Raw genomic sequence first — 21213 nt, 5'->3', positions numbered from 1 at the left:
GGGCCGGCGCGGGGAAGGGCGGCCAACGGAGGAAGAGGGGCCTGCGCGGGGAGGGAGGCCGGAGTAGGACGCGAGGGCGGCGTCCGGATCGGGGGAGGGATTCGATCTGGTGTGAGCGTGTGAGTGTGAGTGAGGAGGGAGGGGTGTGCGCGCGTGCCGGCGAGGGAGAGGAAGCAGAGGTGGGTCTAGCGGCAGCATGGGGGAGGAGGCCCAGCGCTATAGCTAAATCTGCAACAGGGGGCCGAGAGCGTGGCCCATTAGTAGTAGCGCTGGCCGTGAAATACAGCGCTACTGCTAACGTGTGCTTGTAGCGCTGGTGCTGGCCGGTGCTACTGCTAAATAGCAGTAGCGTGGGGTCTCTAACCAACGCTACTGCTAAATGTCTACCTATAAGTATTTTCCTAGTAGTGGCTTCTTCTTTGAGTTTGTCTTCCGGACTCCTATCCTCCTCGAATTCGTCCATCAGGACATAGTCTAGGAGCGGTGAAGTTAGGGTTTCTCGTCACGTCGTAAGGTTTGGTGTCAGATGCTTCAAATCTATTCAAGGGATTCAATGGGAAATGCGAACCAACATGTGATTGGATGGTTAGAGGGACTGTGGTATCCCAACCCACCAGGGTTCAAATCCTGATGCTCGCATTTATTTCTGGATTATTTCAGGATTTCTGGTGATGCGCATTCAGTGGGAGGAGACGTTCCCGTTGATGACGAGGCGCCTACAGTGACTTCGTAAATCGCAAGATGATGATATGCTGGCTCGGTCTTTCAGAGGTGCTCATAGGGGTAGGGTGTGCGTGTGTGCATTCATAGGGGTGAGTGTATGCACATGTATATGGGCGCTTGTGTCGGTACCGATGTTCAAAAAAAGGGTTCAATGGGAAATGACTGCAACTCCAAGGTGTTGATCCTTAGAGGCACGTGCCCGAAGACTTCCTGGTTGTCTTCGACAAGGTCATGTCGGCTCCAATAGGGTAGCAGCGACGGCGATGCATGGGCAACTCGTTCTGGTAGCGGTAGTGGTTGTTCAGTGGTCTTGATATCTCGATGCAATTTTATTACGTTTGAGCTGCTTTGTACTTTTGGTGAACTTTGATAATAAATCTGAATCTTTTTCGCAAAAAAAGGGACTCACCACCCACAAACTTGCGGTTTGAGTATAAAAAGGTCCAAAGCCAATTGCCATCTAACAATGTCCTGAATTATTTTACGAAGAACCCTATGTAATGTCCTGAATAAACGCTCAGGTTGCATGGACCCAGCTGTCAGCACGCATTGGGGGTCTTGCAAAATGTACAGTGCCAGATGGCGACGTCTTATTAACTCTAGGCTATTTTACATCTAGAAAAGGTTATTCAATTTAGACCTATTAGTTTATGCAATATGGTGTATAAGGTTATTTTAAAAATGATTGCATCGCGTCTCAAATTAATTTTGTCAGACATTATCAGCCCAACTCAGAGTGCTTTTGTCCTTGGGAGACTAATCACGGATAATATTTTGGTAGCATATGAGTGTTTCCGCACAATAAAAAAGAAAAGAATGGGGAGGGAAGGGTTGTGTGCAATCAAGTTGGACATGCACAAAGCTTATGACCGAGTGGAGTGGTCTTTCTTGAAAGCAATTTTGTTGAAGCTGGGTTTCAAAGAAAATTTGGTGAATTTGATTATGCAATGTGTGTCCTCTGTAGAGTACAGGATTCGGTTTAATGCAGAGGAGACTGATAGCTTCAAACCCACCAGAGGGCTAAGGCAGGGGGATCCCCTCTCCCCCTACTTATTCCTGTTATGTATGGAGGGCCTGACTGCCCTTTTAACAAATGCGGAGGAGAGAGGAAGTATCTCCGGCATAAAGGTTAGCAGGGAAGCTCCCTCAGTTTTCAATCTATTATTTGCGGATGATTCTTTGATCCTCATGCGCGCAAATGCAATGAACGCGGAGGCCCTTAAAGCGGTTCTGGACTCCTACTGTGCCGCCTCAGGGCAGATGGTGAGTGTCGAAAAATCCAGCATATTTTTTAGTCCCAATACGAAAGTGGAGGACAAAGCGCAAATCTGTACAATTCTAAATATTATGACCGAGGCACTTAATGATAAATATTTGGGATTACCTGCCAATGTGGGCATGGATAAAAGCGATTGTTTTTCAGTTCTTGATTGATTATGAAGATTAGTGGTTGGAAAGAAAAGTTGTTATCGACGGGTGGGAAGGAAATTTTGCTTAAGTATGTTGTTCAAGCTATTCCAACATATGCAATGTCCGTCTTTAAAATTCCTAAAAAGATTTGCAAAGGAATCATAGACGCGATGGCGCAATTTTGGTGGGGTGACGAGGACAATCAGAAAAGGATGCATTGGATGGCATGGTGAAAATTGTGTGTTACAAAAGACCAAGGATGAATGGGTTTTCGTGATATACACTGTTTTAACCTGGCTTTATTAGCGAAGCAAGCGTGGCGTCTCGTGGATAATCCTGAATCGTTATGTGCAACAATCCTAAGAGCAAAGTATTTCCCCGAAGGTGATTTAATGAGCGCAGTATTAAAAAAGGGCGCCTCCTTTACTTGGCAAAGCATTATGGCGGGAGTGGACTCTCTCAAGAATGGCTATATATGAAGAGTGGGAACGGGAGAAAATATTGACATATGGAGAGATGCATGGATCCCAAATTGTGCAGACAGGAAAATTATTACACCTAGAAGGGGGGATCTACTGACAAAAGTTTATGATCTTATTAACCCAGTCACAAAATGGTTGGGATGAAGAGTTGGTGAGACAAACTTTGTGGCCAATTGATGCCTGTAGAGTACTAGCGATCCCGATACCTATGCATAATATGTCGGACTTTATTGCGTGGAGCTATACAAAAACGGTTTATTCACTGTACAATTAGCTTATTTGGAGGAATGGAATAAGCAACATGGGAGGAAGTTGAAATACTCAAATGGCATGGGCAGAAGTAACGTCAATCCTATTTGGGGTAAGATCTGGAAATTAGCTTGTCCGGCAAAGGTTAAATTTTTTATTTGGCGGACACTTCACGGGACCCTGCCGTGTCGCGTTACATTAGCCAACAGACATTTACAAACTCAGCCAATATGCCCAACATGTTTGGATGGGCCAGAAGACATGAAACATTTATTATTTCTGTGCCAGAAGGCAAAGGAAGTGTGGGAATATTTGGGGTTGTATAAAGTGATGAAAAAAGCCTGCGTCATTGATTGTGCAGGAGAGGCAGTCCTTGAATTCTTACTCCTTATGCATGATCATGAATTGCACATCTTGGGCTCCCGAAATGCAGGGGAACTAATCGCTATAGCTGCTTGGTATTTATGATGGAATAGACGGAAACTAGTCCATGAGGGTAAGTCTCAAGAGGCGTCCTAGACCTCGATGGGGATTAGGGCTATAACAGCGAACTATGTAAATGCCCACTCTCCTAAAGCAAAAAGAAAGAATGAAGAATGGTGCAGACCTCCTAGGGGGTTTGTTAAATTGAATGTGGATGCTTTTTTTAATCATGATCAGCTAAGAGGCACAACGGGTGCTGTTATGAGAGATGACAAAGGAAACTTCATAGTAGGTGGTAACTAAAGGATTCATAATAATACAGTACGGCCTGAATATATTGCTCTCTTCTTTTTCCCTTCCTATCCAAGCTTGCACATAATCAAGTATCGGTAGTATTCTCTTCATTTTATTTAGTCCGCGTATTAGCTTTCATCAAAATCAAGATTTGTAAACTTTGACCAAGTTTATAAACAAAAATATTGACATATACAATAACAAATTAGTACTTTTAGATTTATTATTTAATGTACTTTCACACTATATATATTTATTATGGTAAATCTTTATATTGTATTCTATAAATTTGGTTTAACTTTACGAAGTTTAACTTTAGTCAACTCTAACATATAGATTAAATAAAAACAAAGGGAGTATATTAATTTTTTTTGTTGGACCTAGTACGTTCATCAGCACCTAATAAGTTACTCCTTGGACGTGCTTCTTGGGTCGTGCACCAATGCCCCGTGCCCCTTGCACGCACACTCCAGCACCACAAACGGCGGTGGAGGAGACCAACAAGGCCTACAAGAAGGTCATCGAAGACTCCCAGCTCGACATGCTAGTCATGTGGCTTGGCCTGCCACTGGCACTGGCTGAATCGGCCCGAGTACAGGTCGTCGTTCCCCTGCCCGAGCTTGAGCCGGAGCAGGAGCCGTGGCCACCAGCGCCACTAGCAGGGCACTCGTGATCATGGGCGTCCATGCTCTCGTGCACGCACGAGTGGGTGGGCACGTAGCTGGCACAGCAGGAGGCAGCACCGAACACAACTAGCGCTAGCGCCCGCGGTAGTACCGTGGCCGTATCCATGGCCGGTCTCGGTCCACATCTTCTATATCTAAATAGGGACACCCTACTAGATGATTTTCCTGCCTTCTCATGAAGCCACGTCATCTAAATTATTATAGGCATTGATGCAGTGGAGCTCAGGAGTCTGTAGCCATCCGATGAAAAGTTGTCAATATTACTAAGACTTTGCCACCGCTAAGTGGAAATACCAGTTCGTTCCTTTCCAACGGCCCCGCTCGCTTCACCTCAACAATTCTTTTTGTTTTCTTTTTATAAACAAAACGAAGCATCTAACTTTCTTCCTGATTGCTGCACCTTCCTCTTATTTCTTCCTCCGACGGTTCATTTCATCTCCAAGCAATAAATTTCCAGCGTTGTCTTCCCAATTCTTATGCCCCCTCTTCCCATACGCCGTAGCCGGCCAAGCCTCTCTGGCCATGGACACTAGAGACATGCGCCTAGCCGCCTTCCCGGTGCCCATGATCGCCGTTGACCTCCCGGTGAACCATGCGTGCCACCATCAGCGACCTCCTTCAACACCACATGCGTCAGAGGTGGAAGCTCTCCTTCTGTCTATCTCCTCAGATCTGAACTGCATTTGTTTTACTTAGATTTGTGGGAAGGCCTAATTTCCAATCAGAGTAACTGTGCTGGGAAGGGTGAGGGCGCCAACCCCCAATCATAGTTCGGCGGTGTGATGGATCCAGATCCATGCCAATCATCGACATGTATTCCGGATCTCAATAAAAGTACTGCCTCTATAGCCAAAGGTAGGAGCAGGAAGATGAGGTCGTTCCCATAGTATATTTGTGCAGATCATTACGCCTGTGTCGTTCCCCTCAAGCCATATATGTTCTTTTAGTGGAAGAGATGCATACTTACTGTAAATTCAGATGAGGTCGTTCCGGTCATATATGTGTCCAGATCTTTGCTCTACGGCCTGATGTACACTGTAAATGCACCTTACTCTTTTTTACTGATTGGTATGTGGCTCGTGGTCATGTACGAATACTAAGATCTATGAATGTGCAGATTGGAAAATTCATCAGAGTACTGCATGGGAGGTCCTATCATTCATCATCCAGATTTTTTGTGTGTTAGTTTCTTCAAATTTTCTTTAAGTTTATATATAGCCATATCATTTGTGGTTCATCTTATTTTGCAGAGAGTTTGGTTGGTTTGCTTGGATAAGGATTTAGGAGGTGCTTTCAGTTAGAGCTGATGAAGTTCTAATATGCAATTCAACACCTTCAGAGTAGTATCCTGTAAGATTTTTTATGATAAAAAGTAATTTAATTTTGAAAGATTTGTGGTTGGAATTTTTCTTTCATTTTGGTTACACGTTCGTTGTAGTTATCTCCCTCTCTCTGTATGTTGTTACATAATATGACTTGATGGTGATTTAGTTTGCAACATTTGTGAAGCCAGGCTATGTCTACAGATTTTTTGGTTCTTTCCAGACATGCCCAGGGCCCCTCTCGGTTTTGTTGGTGGATTCCTTTCTAAAATCCTCTTTGTTGAAATGATATATAATGTAATGTTAGGTTAATCCTTTTGCTTTCGCCCAGGTGATGATGAGAAGGCAAGCAATACGAGCAGAAAAGCATGTGTAGTATTGAATTTGTAGTTGGATATAGCACTTCACCGTTTCGTTATTCGAGAATAATTTATTTGTCCCTGACTGCATTTTATAATGCTATGTTGCCTTGCTATTTCACATACATTGTTTGACGACCCCTAAAAGTCAGTATCTACTCCACTTCCTAAGGCCGGGTTAGTATCCTAATATTGTGGAACAAAGGCTCTCTGAATTGATGTGATATGCTAGGTTGTAAAGTTTCCGTTCAATATCAAGATTATTATTTCTTTTGATTACAACACGGTATATAACACATTTGTTGTTTTCTGACTCACTGATTTTTTTATGCAGATCTAGAGAGCTTTGGTATAGAGTGCTATGTTTATTATTTAAGTGATTGCAAGTGTTGTTTGAATATTTCCACAAACACGATTCTTTGGTGTCCAGTTGCCATTTTAGTAACATGCTCTTTCATGCTTTTATATTTGTCGGTTGAATCCACCAACTAAATCAGCAGCTCGCATACTTTGTATATTGTTCCCAAACCATCAGTGAAGCATCAGATGTTGTGCCTCGGCCAGCAAGCTTGCTCCACACAGAAATATCAAGAGACGGACGCCGGAGACAGCAAAGGGGAAACTATAGGCATGGTTTGCTTGTGGGCTGTGTGTGCTCAGTTAGCGATCTATAGCTGTATGTGATGTATCCGACCTTTGTTCATCTTTCTAAACTATATCCGCAAGAGTCACTGCAGTTTCCCTTCTTTTGGTTGATGGGTTTCATTTTCAATGGAAAATAGAAGCAGGGACTTACTCCCTATGTTCTGAAAAATGTTTCTGCTGTTAGAAAATTCATTTGTTTAAAACAAGTGTGCATCACACATAGTTACCCTATATAAGTTTCCGAGTTTTGCTTACTGAGGTAGCAATGTCGGAATATATTAACAGTACACTCTTTTTTTATGAATGTTTCATTATTTTGGCAAGCCGAAGGGTTTACAACTTTGTTAGATTGATGACGTTGAAAATCTTTTGTTTACTTGCAGTCTCGCTCTCCCCCTCGACACTTCCAACAGCCCGTTTATGAGTTGCGTTATGCTCTAAGGAGATGCTCAACATAAGACTATAAATTTCCGCAGCAACGCGCGGGGTATCTACTAGTTGACCTCAACGATGAGAACAACGTTAATGGTACCCGCGGTAGTACCGTGGCTGGTTTTATTTATGTTTTCTATTTTTAATTAATGTACAAACAGACTTTTGGTGGCAATGTCTATATTTCTAATTAAAAAATTGGTTAAAAATCCAAAATGTGTCCGACGCATGTTTTTTTTTGAAATAACCTTAGACTTTATTAATCAACTGAGAAGACTTACATCTTTCAAAACAAAGGGAAAGAGAAAAGAGGGTGGATCACCATCCCAATTGAAATCTAATTGAGAATCATAAGAGCGCTTCACCAGTTGGTGAGCAACACAATTTACCTCCTGGGGGCAGTAAGAAAAAGGAAACTCCTTTGATCATCGTGGCCTTTGCAAAACATTCCGCCAGCGTTGCCGTATGAGGACTTTGGTGTCCGCCTGACCGATCCAAATGACAAAAGACGGAGAGCAATTTATTAAGAAGTACTCCTTGCGGTAGCCTTGCAAGGGTCACTTTTGGTGGTGTGGAGCGAGCCACTTGTCACGTATTGGGCGCTTCCTTCGTTTTTTTACTGGTTTTTGTGTTTTAGATGATTTTTTGTTCGTTTTTAGTTCAGTTTTTGGGTTTTTTGCCTAGTTTTCCCTAGGCTTTGGAAAAAAATTAATTTTTTTACACTTTTTCTGTTTTTTTCGAGAAGCATAGATTTATTTCTCGTGGACGCACATATTTGCTTCTGTGAGAGTCTCGGAAAAGGAAAAGAACATGTTTTTTCGCTACCATGAGAGACACAAATTTACTTCTCATGGAGGCACCTATTTGCTTCCGCGAGAGGCATAGAAAAAGAAAAAAAGAGGCGTCGACAAAGAAAAAAAATGCATTTTTTTGCTATCGTGAGAGACACAGATTTGCTTCGGCGAGTGGCAGAACTGTGCCTGTCAGAAAAGAAAAAAGACATTTTTCATCAGCGAAAGGCACATATTTACTTTTCATGGAGGCAAAGAGTTGCTCCCGCGAGCAAAGCTTTACCTCTTGAAAAAGGAAAAATACACGGGTTTTTTTTCGTGAGAGGCACAACCTCTTTGGAAAAGAGAAAACAAGTGAAAAAACCCGCTCTTCTGGTTCGGTTTTTTCGTGAAAAAAAGCTCAAAACTATTAACGTGGGATCTTGTTTCGAAGATGTCGACACGAGGAATTCAAAGGTGAAAACGGTTCCGAATTTGGACTCTCTTCATTTTTTATGTAAAGTATATTACTTTCGGCATGATAAGTCACATAATTATAGACAATTTTGAATGAAATTAAACTTGGTTAAATCATTGATTAGCGACAAGTACATTATTTAGGCTAGGAAAGAAAGAGATATATGCAATCGAAAGAGGTACTTTCTTTTTTTTCTCAACAAGTAAAGATGCATACAATCGGATAAGAGATACCTTTTCTTTTTCGTGAAGGGTAAAAAAGGGAATTACGTACAAGTAATTAGAAATGCATCTTACACAATGAAATTTCGCAAAAACCGGACACATTGGATTTCACAAAATTGCCGCACCATTTTGCCAACTAAACACAGGCGCATTCTCTTTCCCCGGCTGGCGGCGGCGATGGCTACCCGCAGAGCCAAAAAGCGAAAATGGCATGAGGCCGAGTTGGTCGCCGGCGTCCGACCACCGGCGAGCGGCAAGCGCGAAGTCGGAGAAGGTCCCGACCTGATCAGCAACCTACCCGACGGCGTTCTCTGCGACATCATCTCGCTCCTCCCCACCGAGGACGGCGCCCGCACCCAGATCCTCTCCACCCGGTGGCGCCCCCTCTTTCGCTCCGCCCCGCTCAACCTCGACGTCGAGCTCCGCCGCAAAGACGAGCCCGCCTCCTCCGGCCTCGTCTCCCGCATTCTCGCCGAGCACCAGGCGCGCTGCCGCCGGCTTGCCCTGATCTGGCACGGCTACGAATCTGACCACGTCTTCCCATTACTGAACGGCTGGCTCGAGTCGCCGGCCTTCAAAGGCCTCTCCGAGTTCGATCTGTGGCTAAAGCAAGAGGAAATTTGCCAGAAACTTCGGTTTGTGCCAACGTGGGAGGTTCCGTATGGGCTGCCACTGTCCTTGCTCCGGCTTTTGCCCAAGCTCCGCATCCTCAGCATCAAGTGCACCTGCTACGTGATCCATTTCCCCTCCACTACCACCTTGGCCGGCGATCTACATTTTCACGAACTCAAGCAGCTCACACTTAAAGGTGTCGTTGTCTCGGAGGGCTTCCTCCATGGCCTTCTTGCTGGATGCACCGTGCTGGAGAGCTTGGTACTTAGTGGATTGGAAGGTGCCTGTGGTTTTCGGATCAACTCGTCCACCCTTAGGAGGCTAGGGGTGTCGTCTGGTTTTGGTTGGACAGATGAATTGTTGCGAGAAGTCATTGTTGAGGATGCCCCTGTCCTAGAGAAGTTGTTCCTATGTGGGAGAGATCACAACCTATCTGTCCGTGTGCTTTACGCACCCAAACTGGACTTCTTGGGTTCTCTGCCAGAAGGGTTCACCAAAGGCAAGCTTGAAACCAATGTTCTTCAGGTAACCGCAACTTTTTTTTTTGTTATGCCTTGCATATTCTGTGCTAACCATTTGTGCGTATTACTTAATTCAGGGAATTGTTGCCGTCAATTTGATGAATGTGGTGCGGACAGTTAAAGTTTTGGTTTTGCGCATGTCCCCTCCAAGTGTTGATGATGCCATTGACTTCGTGACATTCTTTCCTTGCTTGGAGAAGTTATATATTTTGGTGAGATTTTTTTGCAATCAATCTACTTTAGAGGCCTCTTTATCTTATGGCTAGTTGCTTCATTCATTTTCTTCTTGCGCCATCAGCACATCAATCACTCTATGTCGAACAATATCCCAATCTAACTACAAATCACATTACAGTTATTCCGGGATGGGGCATCAAAAAGAGCACGACACCATTTTCCACTTGGTTATATTGAATGTTTGGAGCTCCATCTCAAAAAGGTAGTGCTGATAAATTATCATGGATCACCGAGAGATGTTCATTTTGCAAGGTTCTTTCTGTTGAACGCAAAAGTGCTAGAACTGATGGAGTTTGCAACACGCAAATCGGAAGGTCGAAAGAAATGCATTTCTGAATGGATAGCTAGCCAACCAATGAAACTACAGCTGGATAACAGGGCTTCTCAAGGTGCTCAGTTTAATTTTACCGATGCTTCTTACTACGATGACGGGATACATATTGGGCACATCCATGACCTGACTGTTAGTGACCCCTTTGATAGATCATTGTGTCGATGTCGTGATATCGATGTACTTTGAGATACTCTCGGTTGTTGCGTTCTTATTTCACGGCTTGGGAAAACTTTAGATGGTATCTGTAATGTTTGACATTTGCTTTAGTTGGAACATCTGTATTTCTTTGCCAATCTATGTTGCTACATCACATGCATATTCCCATTGGTATTTTGATATCTTTAATTTCCCTGTAGTAATTTGTGTGCGCTCTCCCAGTTAAGACCATGGAGGGGTCATAGTCGTGTGATTGTTTCTCCCATTGTCATCTATATATGGTTATGGTCTCATTGATCTGTGTGACTTGGCACCTAAATTGTGAAATCTGATGTTTTTGGAGCCCCTAGCAAAAATTCATATCCGCATTTGAGATTGGAACTGCACATTTTCTTGATAGCTGCAGTGATTGGAGCCACTAGTTCTCACCTTGCTTATCACCGTTTTAGCTACATGCTTAATTTACAATTTATGGCGGGGATACATAAGCTTTTTTTTTCATTCTCGAAGAAAAAACATAAGTTTTTTCTTTTGCGTGCACACTATTTGTGCATCCTGTGTAGGTGATGTTTGCGTATTTGGCATTAGAGTGTTCCTATGAGGCGTAAACACATTACCTTGCATCAAAAGCCAGGATCGCAAGTGCGGTGAGCTATCGCAACATTGTTTTCTACATATGCAACAAAAGGGGAAAGCGTGCTCCGTCACATGGTCATATACATATGTAAAGCATTTATTATTTTGATAGGAAAAACACTTTTCCATTAAACCACTGTGCACAACGAACCCTTCCAGCATAGACGCCAGCAGCATATGTGCTTCTTCTTTGCACTTTGCTAAGTAGAGTTCCTCAATTTGCTATTTCTAGGGTAAAAAAAAACTTAGAGCTAAGTTTTTTTTAGGAAAAAACTTTGCTAAGTTCAGGGTCGTTTGGATTTTTTTTTTGAGAAAGGACATCGCGCTTTATTTCATGTGTCAAAATTCAAAGGGATACAAAGGTGATCCGGAGGATCAATGAGCCACACATGTCGACCACTATCAAGAGTAGTAGCCATTCTAGCTAGTCTATGTGCCTCACCATTATTCGCGCGATGCTCGTGGATGAGCTCACAGCTCTGGAAATTCCGCTTCTTGTCGTTGATCTCCTGCACAATCATGCAATACTCCCCGAGATGGCCTGGATTCTTCAGGTCGTTGATGACTCTCAGACAGTCCGATGCAATGCGAACTTTGTTCACGACCAAATCCTCGGCGAGGGCGAGGGCCTCCCTGCATGCATATGCTTCGAGTATCGAGGGCTCAGTGATACCCTTAAAAACTACGGCTGAGGCACCAATAAAATGACCAACCTCGTTGCGGCAAACAACGCCCACCGCCCCGGTGTTGGATGATTTAGCTACTGCCCCGTCAATGTTCAACTTCACCTCGCCTGCTTCCGGCGGTATCCAGGCTGTACTATTCCTCGGTGCCGGATGCCTTGTAGACCTGATAACTGAAGGTCTCGCTGGGAGCTCCTCGAGCTCGTGTAGATACTTCTCAATGAACTGATGTGTAGATAACGGGCTGTGGAATTCTTGCTCATGGATGGCCTTTCTGCGTGCCCACCATATTGCCCATAATGTCACAAGAACCGAAACAAATTTATCCTTGCTGAGTGTGTTACACAAATTAAAAAGCCATAGCTTGGGATCAGAACTCTCATCACCATAAACAGGGAGCAGAGAGTCATCATCGTGTAGAGACCACACACTCTTGGCCATGTTGCAATCCAGCAGCGCATGTCGCCACGAGTCAACTGCTGCCTTTTCAGGGTCGTTTGGATAGACTTGCTTTCTGGGTCTGTCCATCTCAAGAGAACGGGCTCGATTCCGTCTACAGCCGTATAGAGCGAGATAGGCCCAACAGCCCAGCTCAGCCCAACGGCAATCGGCACTTAGCAGACAGACTACCCGCGCTGCGCCGCCACGCCGGCCGCTCCCCCCTCCTCGCCGTCATCTCCAATCGGACCTCCGCGCACCACTGCCGGCCTCCGCCGCACCGCTCCTTTCCTGCGCTGCGCTCGGCTCCTCCTCGCCATGGGCAAGGCCTCCAAAGACAAGCGGGTACGCGACCTCCCTCTCTCCCCTTCTCAGCCAGCTCCCCTCCCTCCCCTCCCCTCCCCCGTTTCGCTTCGCTGCCTCTTACCGTGCCCGCGACTCGCTGCTCCGCCCGTCGGTTTCCCAGGACATCTACTACCGGAAGGCCAAGGAGGAGGGGTGGAGGGCTCGCAGCGCCTTCAAGCTCATGCAGATCGACCAGGAGTTCAACATCTTCCACGGTCTCGTCTCACCCCTATCAGCTCGCTCGCCTTCCTGCCGCTTGCTTCCATTGATGCTCAGCATCAAATTAACCACGGGGCGTTCTCGTTTTGCTGTTCGTGTGTGCAGGAGTGAAGCGTGCCGTTGACCTCTGCGCTGCCCCTGGGAGCTGGAGCCAGGTACTCGCATGCTCAGTTTCCCCCACTCATCCTTGCATCCGTTTGTTTCATTGTCATACTTGCATCCGTTTGTTTCATTGCTTATTATTGCAATCACAATTGCAGGTTTTGAGCCGCAATTTGTATCTACCGGCAAAGCTAACGTCTGACGGCAAGTGAGTAATAGCGTTAGTGCGAACACTCCTTATGTTCCAACATAATTTCATTCTTTGTATCTGATTGTTTCTGTGCTCTGCTTACACCAGAGATGGTGGCCTTCCTCTCATCGTCGCAATCGATCTGCAACCGATGGCTCCCATAGAAGGTGTCATACAGGTGCAGGGCGACATCACCAATGCTCGAACAGCTGAAGTGGTAAGATGGATAGACGTGTAGATAAATTCTTTGTAATGATTTTTTTGCTTGCTGTAACAGATGTAAATATGCTGCCAGGTTATCAGGCATTTTGATGGATGCAAAGCGGACTTGGTTGTCTGTGATGGTGCCCCTGATGGTAAGATTGCATGCTAGATGAGTGGTTCATAACCATGGTACATGTGTTCATGGTACTTCTGTTTCTTACTTCGCTTTGGATGATTGCAGTTACTGGACTTCATGATATGGACGAGTTTGTTCAGTCCCAGCTTATATTGGCGGTTGGTGTATTTTGCTCTGTCTCTGCTTATCAATTTAGATCAGAGATACTTTTTGGAAGCAATTCGCATTGTCCATAAGATACATTGCCCAAAAATAATGCTACCTTAACACTGCAGTTTATGTTCGGCATTCTACCTTAAAATGTTTACTTTCGGTGCAATACCTTATTTGTATTTTTGTATTGAACATTGGGCCATGTTTACTCAACCTTTGGATAACCGTTGTTGTTTATGTTGTAGAACTACATGGTGTAACACTATGTTTCCATTAACTTGTTATATTTTCAACTAGTTGCAGTTTTCATTGGCTTAGTTTTCCAGATTGAACTTGCAAGTTGCTTGTTTATTTGGCTAATTTGTGTATATATATGTGTTGCATTTAGGCACTGACAATTGTGACTCATGTACTCAAAGTTGGTGGAAAATTTGTTGCGAAGATTTTCCGGGGTAAAGATACAAGTCTCCTGTATTGCCAGGTATTGGTTGGTGCTGGTTTGCTTGTCTGGTTAGGAATTTCCATATGTACTTCAGAAACATTTTGTTTGATCGAGGAAGTTAGTCATCAGTTTTCATGTGTCTTTTCTGTATAGGTTGATTACAAATAGTCTATATTGTTATCCAGATTGTTGCCTCCAGTTTTTCTCTCAATTGTACACGGTAGAGTTGTCATGATATTGCTACAATTTTACACGCTGTTTAGTAGAAGTGGCATTTAACTTACTGATTCAGTCTAGATGTTTGCACAAGGTGTTTATGTGGAAACGGTATAGTGCTTATTGCTATCAATGTTTTATGCAGTTAAAGCTGTTCTTCTCACAAGTTACATTTGCAAAGCCAAAAAGCAGCCGCAACTCAAGTATCGGTAAGCCTTCTTTGCTTAAAAGGAGAATGGGTCGGCATGTACCTTTTGTATGTCTGCCTATTTTCCCATATGACACGTCATTTTTGTCGCATTACTGATATTCTGATGTTTTTGTCTTTTTAGCATCGATAATATTTTCCGCTTGATGGGAAGTGTTTTTTTATATGGTCTTAACTTTATGTTTGTCAAACAGAGGCATTTGCAGTTTGCGAGAACTACTCACCTCCAGAGGGCTTCAAAGAGAAAGATTTATATCACCTGCTGGAGAAAGTGGGAACTCCTTCTGGGGCTGATGATTTAGGTACTGAGAATGATATGCTCTACTGCCGCAATAGGCTGAATGTATGATACATGATACTAATTTCTCTATGCTATTTTTCACGTGCAGATTGCAGAAGCGGATGGTTGGAGGGACCAAACAAGGTCTACATCCCGTTTCTGGCTTGTGGCGACCTCAGCGGTTACGATTCAGACCGTTCATACCCCCTCCCGAGCACAGAAGGCGGCACCTACCAGAGCCTAGATCCAGTCCAGCCTCCCATCGCCCCGCCGTACAAAACTGCGTTGGAGATGAAGAAGGCGTCTAGCCACGGTGCTGGCGCAGATACCGGCAAATCATCTCTCGACCCCTAAACTACATTATAGCTGCAGTTTATGCTCATCTACCCGATCGCCACATGGAAACATGTGAATCGGCATGCAGCGACGTTCAGCACATGTTGCAGAGTAGATGCTGAAGTTGAAGCTGAATTTTGGTTATTCATCCAATCTTGAAGGCAATAGCATGTAGAAGAGATGGTATAAACCGAGAGGTATGCATGCCATGGGCCAAGCAACTCTGTAATGAACTAAGCCTGGGAGGGCGCTCCTATGGATTTTCGACTAAGCCTGGATCATCATTGTAGTACTTTGACTTGTGGTTATTTCTGGTATTTTCCATATTGCTGTGTGTAAGTACAAAAATCCTGATCCTACCAGCCTGGGATCGTGGCAAACGGTGGTTTATGAGAAATTCAAAAATCAAGTCTTGAATTAAACGCAGTTGATTATTAAGCAATGTGAAGGAGAGCGGCGATTTGGCGCCCAGGGGTATAAAAGCAACCCTTTCTTCTTCCTCTAGCCCAATCTTTCCCATTTGAACTACCCTCCATTAGATCTTGAAAAAGCTCACACCCCATTGATTCCTCCAACAAATCTCGCCCAAACTTTGATGATTCAAAGAGGAATTTGTGACCCCCCTACTTGTGCTTACCAACCTTGTTACTCCAGGAGTTTGGAGGCTGCTAAGCAGTAGGAGTCTCCAAAACACTTTGATGTGTGTAAACCATGGTATATCTGCTAACAGTGGATACAATCATGCTAAAATACTGTTGTTTTTTCAATACTTTGGTTTTTACAATAATTTGCTGCCAAACACACCCAAATGGTTGGCGGCAAAACATCTCTCGGTTTTTCCAATTGCTAGCCCAAGTTTGTCTAATGTGTGGCAATCCACCAGGCGGGGGCAGGATATGTACTCCACGAGCTGCCCAGGTAGCTTATCCAGCAGACCTTGGAGAACCTTCTGACCTGCACACAAAATTGTTGCCGTTCAGTGATGGGTGTCGCAGTTATTTTTCAGGTCAGGAATAGCCACGGTGGTAAAGCAGCCGGAGTTAGTCGAAGGTATGTGAAACTGCTGCTGACCTCCATTTTTCTTCATGCGAGCAAACTGTACAATGTTCCGGCTCGCGACATGACCTGTTGAGCTTTCCAGCCGCTTACCGTAGCCCGCCTCTAGCATCTGACAAAGCCAGGGGGAATTGTCAGATAAACATTAGTGATACTTCATGTTGTAGTGAAAAATAACCAGGCAGCCTTTGCTTATCAGGCAAACTACATGTGATTAGTTGAATTGTTTCTGGAGGTGCAAGTGAATTCCTGCATCTTCGTTGGACGCATGGCACCGCAGATGCCGTTGAAGTGCCCTCATGAAGCTCAATTCTGAAAATATTCAGTAAATGTGTACCTTCATTCCTGTGAAATCAGCATCCCCTATTCCCACAATGATAATAGACAAGGGCAACTCTGATGCCCTCACAGTAGAATCTACTGTTTCTTGCTTGTCAGTAAATTCTCCAGCCTGCAAACAATGCTTGGGTGAATTTTGTGAACTGACAGCGATCACATGAGGATATCTGATTACATACCGTAATAATGAGCAAGACCGAATATGTTTTACTTCCATTTTCCACAGAATGGCTGACAATTTCTGCAGCTTTGTTGATCACAGGCCCAAACATGGTTGGCCCCGCAAGGGAAACCAATTTTAGAGTAGATTCATAAGCTGCAAATGCCTCAGCAACTCCTGTGAGCTGTGATAGGAATAGACAAGTCCGTAAACATCAAAAGGCGGTCTAAGAAATACAAGTGCTATCAGCTGCAAAAAATGCATCTGCAAAAGTGATATATAAGCAATATGATTAAAATATCATTAGTTATTCTGTACTATTATACACGTTCTGCTCTAACATTTTGGCAGCATTCAGCAACAATTCTGGAACAACATCATTTTGTAGCACGATATTTCTTGTGCCAATAGATCGAACATGATAAGAACATCACTATTTTGTAACCATGACATTCATGAGTCGAACAGGAATCTAATTTCTGAGTCAACAATATCTGCCTGCTAACATTTGCAAGGCCGAAGGGTATTCGAAGCTTAACAGAACTGGGCTCTGGAGCGCTACGTTCTCGTGTGTGAAACATTAGTTGTTCAGTTAAATATTACTGATGAAAAACAAGTAAATGAACGAAGTACATAACGAATCTTACCTCCTCACTGACCAAGTTGAAACAGCGTGATAGATGATGGCCTTGTATAGATGCACCAAAACCCAATGCTTGAATTTTGCTACCATTGCCATACGACCGCAGAACTTTGCCGACCCCTTGTATTGCCTGGTGCATCATATGGTTCAATGAGAAGGCCTTCAGTTTCAAGAATTTCGAATTGACGTCATAAAATTCCTAACCTGCTGGTATAAGTTTAGACTGCCAGAGGGGTCAATGTAGTGCCAAGACCATTGTGAACCAGGATTACCATTATTTGCTGGAAACACAAGCACAAAAAAATCGTACATAAACAACAAATCTTTAACATAGCTACATAAAAATCATTTAAGCTGTTAATTAATAAACTAACCTGTAAAATCTATAGCCACCATAAACTTGAGCTCAAAACCGTAGGATATATAGTCCAAGAAAGTATATTTTACCTTTTCCTGGAAATTATCCAAGAATAGTTTTCCTTTCTTTCTTTTTAAGAGCTGTCCTTTCAAAAGAACAAAGACTGCTTACATCAAGAGGCTAGAAGGAGTGATTTTTTGTTAAGTAGATTGCGTCGTATAATTAAAATCTAACCTTCCTTTGTCCCTTATGGCTGTATAAATCTGCTCCAGCTTTTGACTTATACAGTGTTTCAAGCTCACTGACAGTTGTATGGAGAGTCCTATTTGTCAAAACAGTAATGAAAATGATTAAACTAAGGGATCAATGGCAAAATATGCCAAACTACTTTCTCAACAAACCTACCCAATAATTCTGTGATTTCCATTGGCATCAAAATCTAAACACTCAACTAGCAGTGGGGTATCCTGAAATAAAGTCACAGGTTGAAAAACAAAAGATCAGATTAACCTTGAATTGCACATGGGCAAAACTTGGCGACGAAAATATTCATTTTCGGAATAATAGCACTAACTTGGCACCCGCCAAAAAGATAAATGTACTTGCCTTGCTACCATACTGTTGTGATGTCAGTGCCATAGGCCTCCAAACAGGTTTTAAACTGTTATCGACCACTTCTGTTTCACAGAGAGGAATTGCAGTAGGACTTTCTGACAACCTTGAGATTCTCAGGAAGGGATCCTGCATAACATAAATCAATCATTTACAACTGCAACTAATCTGCCACCTTATAACTACCAAGGAAGTTATACATACACTTTTTGAGTCAGTGCCCTTGTTATACAGGTTCAGGCAGTGGAATGTCATCTCAACTGCCATCCTTGACGAAACATTTTCTTGAGCATGAACAGTCAATGTGCTATGTAGTGGAGCTCCATAATCATTTCGGAGGTTCAGTTTTAGGCTCCGATTTGGCCTTGTCAGTACCTGGGAAAACAACAAAGGGGTGCAAAATAAAATGTAAGGAGAATGAATTTTTGTTTCTTTTCCTTCATTTGCATTTATTTAGGGAAATTATATAGTGCAGCTGGATTATGCATTGGATCATCTAACTGATGTTGGACAACCTCGGATAAACTGCAGATGGCTTCCCCTAGAAAATATTGATCACCCCAACACAACATCTGCATAAGATAAATGATTTAGACTTCAATAGTTGCGTATAAAGTAACAGACTAGAAATTCCAAGGAGGCTATTATATTAAGGAAGAAGAATTGTTACAGAGATACATGGCCTAACATATCAATGGAACAAACTTAGGCTAACCTTATAGAAAGAAAAACAGAAAACAGTTAAAAGGTACATGATCATGAAGGAGGCTATAATGTTGCTGCCTTGTGTGAGTCACTAAGGTAAAAGATAGCCTAAAGAAAACTTGCAATTATTTTTCTGCTAAACGAAACAATTCTAACATCAGCACATCTTCCAGATTAATATTCTGTCCAAATTCTACCTCTTTGTTTTGAGCACTCGTTGATTGTATATGGACAATGTGAGTTTTCATATCTTTCGTCTTTTAACCCGCAAAAATCTTTCGTCTTTTGACCGATGTTTCATTACGCAGGGGCAATAATGAGCAAACAAATACAGGTAAAATGCTCACATGTGTGCGGAAGAAAGAATGAGGCCCCAAACGTGTAATCTGGCTACATGTTTAATACCATTTACTGAGTCCATCTGTTTGGAGGCTTAATTCTTTGTTGGGAAAATATGCATCACCATGTAAGATTGTTTTGGTAGAAAACAATGTGCTGAATTCTTTCACCATTTTACTAGGCATGTTGATTATGTTTTAACATATTGGCCATTTTCTCCTGCATGACTGCATAATATTGTACTGACCACAGACCTCTTTTCAATAATTATTTTCTATTAGCACGAAAGGATTAAAGGATTTACACCACTAAATGTGGCCATACAAGAATAATGAAGAAAGTGAAATAAAACAACAAAGCTTGTCTTGATTTCAAACATGGCTCCAACAAAAACATGAATTACGGGCCCAGAATATACCTTCACTGGTGTATTGAGATGCTTTTTGGCAATGTCATATATCCTGAATCTATGATGAGCCAAAAAAAAGCAGCACTCAGTATGAGATTTCTAGAAGTAATGAGTATTTTATATTTTTATAAACTTACGTGAGTGGTTGCACAACCGCAAATCTGTAATTTATTATGGTTCTCGTGACCCACAATGGTTCCAGTGAATTCAATATCACTTCAGTGCGGCCAATCTCTTCAAGGTCTTCATTTACTTTTGTGTAAACCACTAAAATAGCATTAGTCTGCACCAAGCAAAGTAGATGACAGTTATAGGCTCTGGTACACACATGTACTGTAAAAGATTTTGTACACCACAATGGAAACTGGACAGCATGATACATGTGTACTGATGCAATAACATATTCAAACACAATTAAATTGAATTAAATAAAGCATTGCAATGAACTTTGGCGTACAGACAAAGATATCAAAATAATAACGAAAACAGAGCAATCTACCGTGAAAATGAGGCGCATCGCTTTCTGCAATGGTGGTTTCATGTTTCAGCTATTCGGAGCATAAGCCATATTTTCTTAGATACAACTAATATTGGGATGCAAAAGGTATTTTTCCACTGGAATTGTAGTTCTTTACATACAACTTATAGGGCTAAATTAGAAATCCATTTCTTTTTGCCTTTTGTATCACAACTATCCTCATAAAACTACAAGCCTAAACAATGCCAATTTGGAACTCCCGATATTGCTGAGCACACACTTTTTTGGTTCTAGAAAAAGGTTAGAAAATACAAATAACACGTGGATATAGCAAACTCGGTCCGGTCCCTTGGGAGCGCAAAAGATAACTAACATTGAGCAACATCTAGTTCAGTTCCAAGACTTTATTTCACTTTCAAAGTTATTGTCCAAAAATTGAGCCGCACAAGCAGGAAGGGAATATGAATGCAGAGATTGAAATGTGGGAACAACTGAATGTTAGTTCTTACCTCAAAAGGAGTATCTGCATTTCCCAAAAAAGATAACTGTAATGCAGGAATATGGCGATAGGTCAGTGAAATGGGATCATATTGACATCCACTATCAGCTCGAGTTAATCATGCAACGCCCACTACGTCGAATTGGTTCTTCTATGTTACTGCTGGCTCAGGTTAGAAAAGAAGAGGAAAAAGCTTGCTACTCTTCTAGCATATACTACGTAGATTATTGTAAGGTCTAAACATTTTAACAGATAAACAGAGACTAAAAAATTCTTCTAGCCCAAAATTCAGACATCGGCATGAATTATGACTCATGACACATAGGTGGCACACAAATCGCTGCAAGCATATATATACTTGCTTCACTCAGACTTAGTGGTATTATGTTTTATTGAACAACTTCTAAACTACAGGGAACTTAATTAATCATTTAATCTTATAATTGCCTCCAACCGATCATGGATAAAACGTCCACGACTGCCGAGCGCTGAAGTGAGCATATATACCTCGAGAGGGGTGTAGAGGCCGTGAAGCGCGCGGCTGTTCACCCAACACTGGCTCTTCCCCGCTGCGGTGTAACATCCCAAAATTTCAATTTGGAATGTTATACATTAGATCATCGTTGCATATCATATTTTATTTTGCATTTTGGTTGATCCTAGAAATTCT

General features: G+C 42.7%; 3 protein-coding genes and 1 pseudogene across 3 annotated transcripts; 3 read left to right on the top strand and 1 right to left on the bottom strand.

Annotated features, from left to right (window-relative positions):
* Positions 1 to 725, top strand: part of LOC119332021 — a 27855-nt pseudogene extending 27130 nt beyond the window's left edge.
* Positions 726 to 8674: 7949 nt separating this feature from the next.
* Positions 8675 to 10500, top strand: LOC119333590 (F-box/LRR-repeat protein At1g06630-like). Its single transcript, XM_037606441.1, has 3 exons — positions 8675 to 9634; positions 9708 to 9842; positions 9986 to 10500. Exons 1-3 carry the CDS (start codon positions 8675 to 8677, stop codon positions 10385 to 10387), a joined length of 1497 nt encoding a protein of 498 aa, XP_037462338.1. The 3' UTR covers positions 10388 to 10500.
* A 1809-nt stretch (positions 10501 to 12309) lies between these two features.
* LOC119331356 (putative tRNA (cytidine(32)/guanosine(34)-2'-O)-methyltransferase) lies at positions 12310 to 15271 on the top strand. The gene is made up of 11 exons (XM_037604522.1): positions 12310 to 12459; positions 12581 to 12674; positions 12784 to 12833; positions 12939 to 12988; positions 13079 to 13187; positions 13266 to 13326; positions 13416 to 13468; positions 13852 to 13944; positions 14267 to 14330; positions 14524 to 14631; positions 14719 to 15271. The coding sequence occupies exons 1-11, from the start codon at positions 12433 to 12435 to the stop codon at positions 14961 to 14963; spliced, it is 954 nt and encodes a 317-aa protein (XP_037460419.1). The 5' UTR covers positions 12310 to 12432; the 3' UTR covers positions 14964 to 15271.
* A 452-nt stretch (positions 15272 to 15723) lies between these two features.
* Positions 15724 to 20083, bottom strand: LOC119333704 (protein BONZAI 3-like). The gene is made up of 15 exons (XM_037606511.1): positions 20066 to 20083; positions 19704 to 19849; positions 19576 to 19624; positions 18629 to 18685; positions 18318 to 18488; positions 18108 to 18242; positions 17907 to 17968; positions 17736 to 17823; positions 17518 to 17626; positions 17348 to 17424; positions 17148 to 17273; positions 16520 to 16684; positions 16339 to 16452; positions 16017 to 16113; positions 15724 to 15899 (listed from the first exon to the last, which is right to left on the bottom strand). The coding sequence occupies exons 1-15, from the start codon at positions 20081 to 20083 to the stop codon at positions 15724 to 15726; spliced, it is 1590 nt and encodes a 529-aa protein (XP_037462408.1).
* Positions 20084 to 21213: the final 1130 nt, after the last annotated feature.

Source organism: Triticum dicoccoides, chromosome 7A, assembly GCF_002162155.2.
Source record: "Triticum dicoccoides isolate Atlit2015 ecotype Zavitan chromosome 7A, WEW_v2.0, whole genome shotgun sequence".
NCBI lineage: Eukaryota > Viridiplantae > Streptophyta > Magnoliopsida > Poales > Poaceae > Triticum > Triticum dicoccoides.
This window is presented reverse-complemented; position numbering and strand designations above follow the sequence as displayed.

Excerpts from the sequence above, each read along its gene's own strand:
- LOC119333590 (XM_037606441.1), top strand. The coding sequence starts at position 8,675 with ATGGCTACCCGCAGAGCCAAAAAGCGAAAATGGCATGAGGCCGAGTTG. Across the intron at positions 9,635-9,707 it reads TTGAAACCAATGTTCTTCAG|GGAATTGTTGCCGTCAATTT; the intron begins GTAACCGCAACT and ends TACTTAATTCAG. Across the intron at positions 9,843-9,985 it reads TGGAGAAGTTATATATTTTG|TTATTCCGGGATGGGGCATC; the intron begins GTGAGATTTTTT and ends ATCACATTACAG.
- LOC119331356 (XM_037604522.1), top strand. The coding sequence starts at position 12,433 with ATGGGCAAGGCCTCCAAAGACAAGCGG. Across the intron at positions 13,327-13,415 it reads CTGTGATGGTGCCCCTGATG|TTACTGGACTTCATGATATG; the intron begins GTAAGATTGCAT and ends GGATGATTGCAG. Across the intron at positions 14,632-14,718 it reads TTCTGGGGCTGATGATTTAG|ATTGCAGAAGCGGATGGTTG; the intron begins GTACTGAGAATG and ends TTTCACGTGCAG.
- LOC119333704 (XM_037606511.1), bottom strand. Across the intron at positions 16,685-17,147 it reads TCAACTTGGTCAGTGAGGAG|CTCACAGGAGTTGCTGAGGC; the intron begins GTAAGATTCGTT and ends TTCCTATCACAG. Across the intron at positions 15,900-16,016 it reads TCGCATGAAGAAAAATGGAG|GTCAGAAGGTTCTCCAAGGT; the intron begins GTCAGCAGCAGT and ends TTTTGTGTGCAG.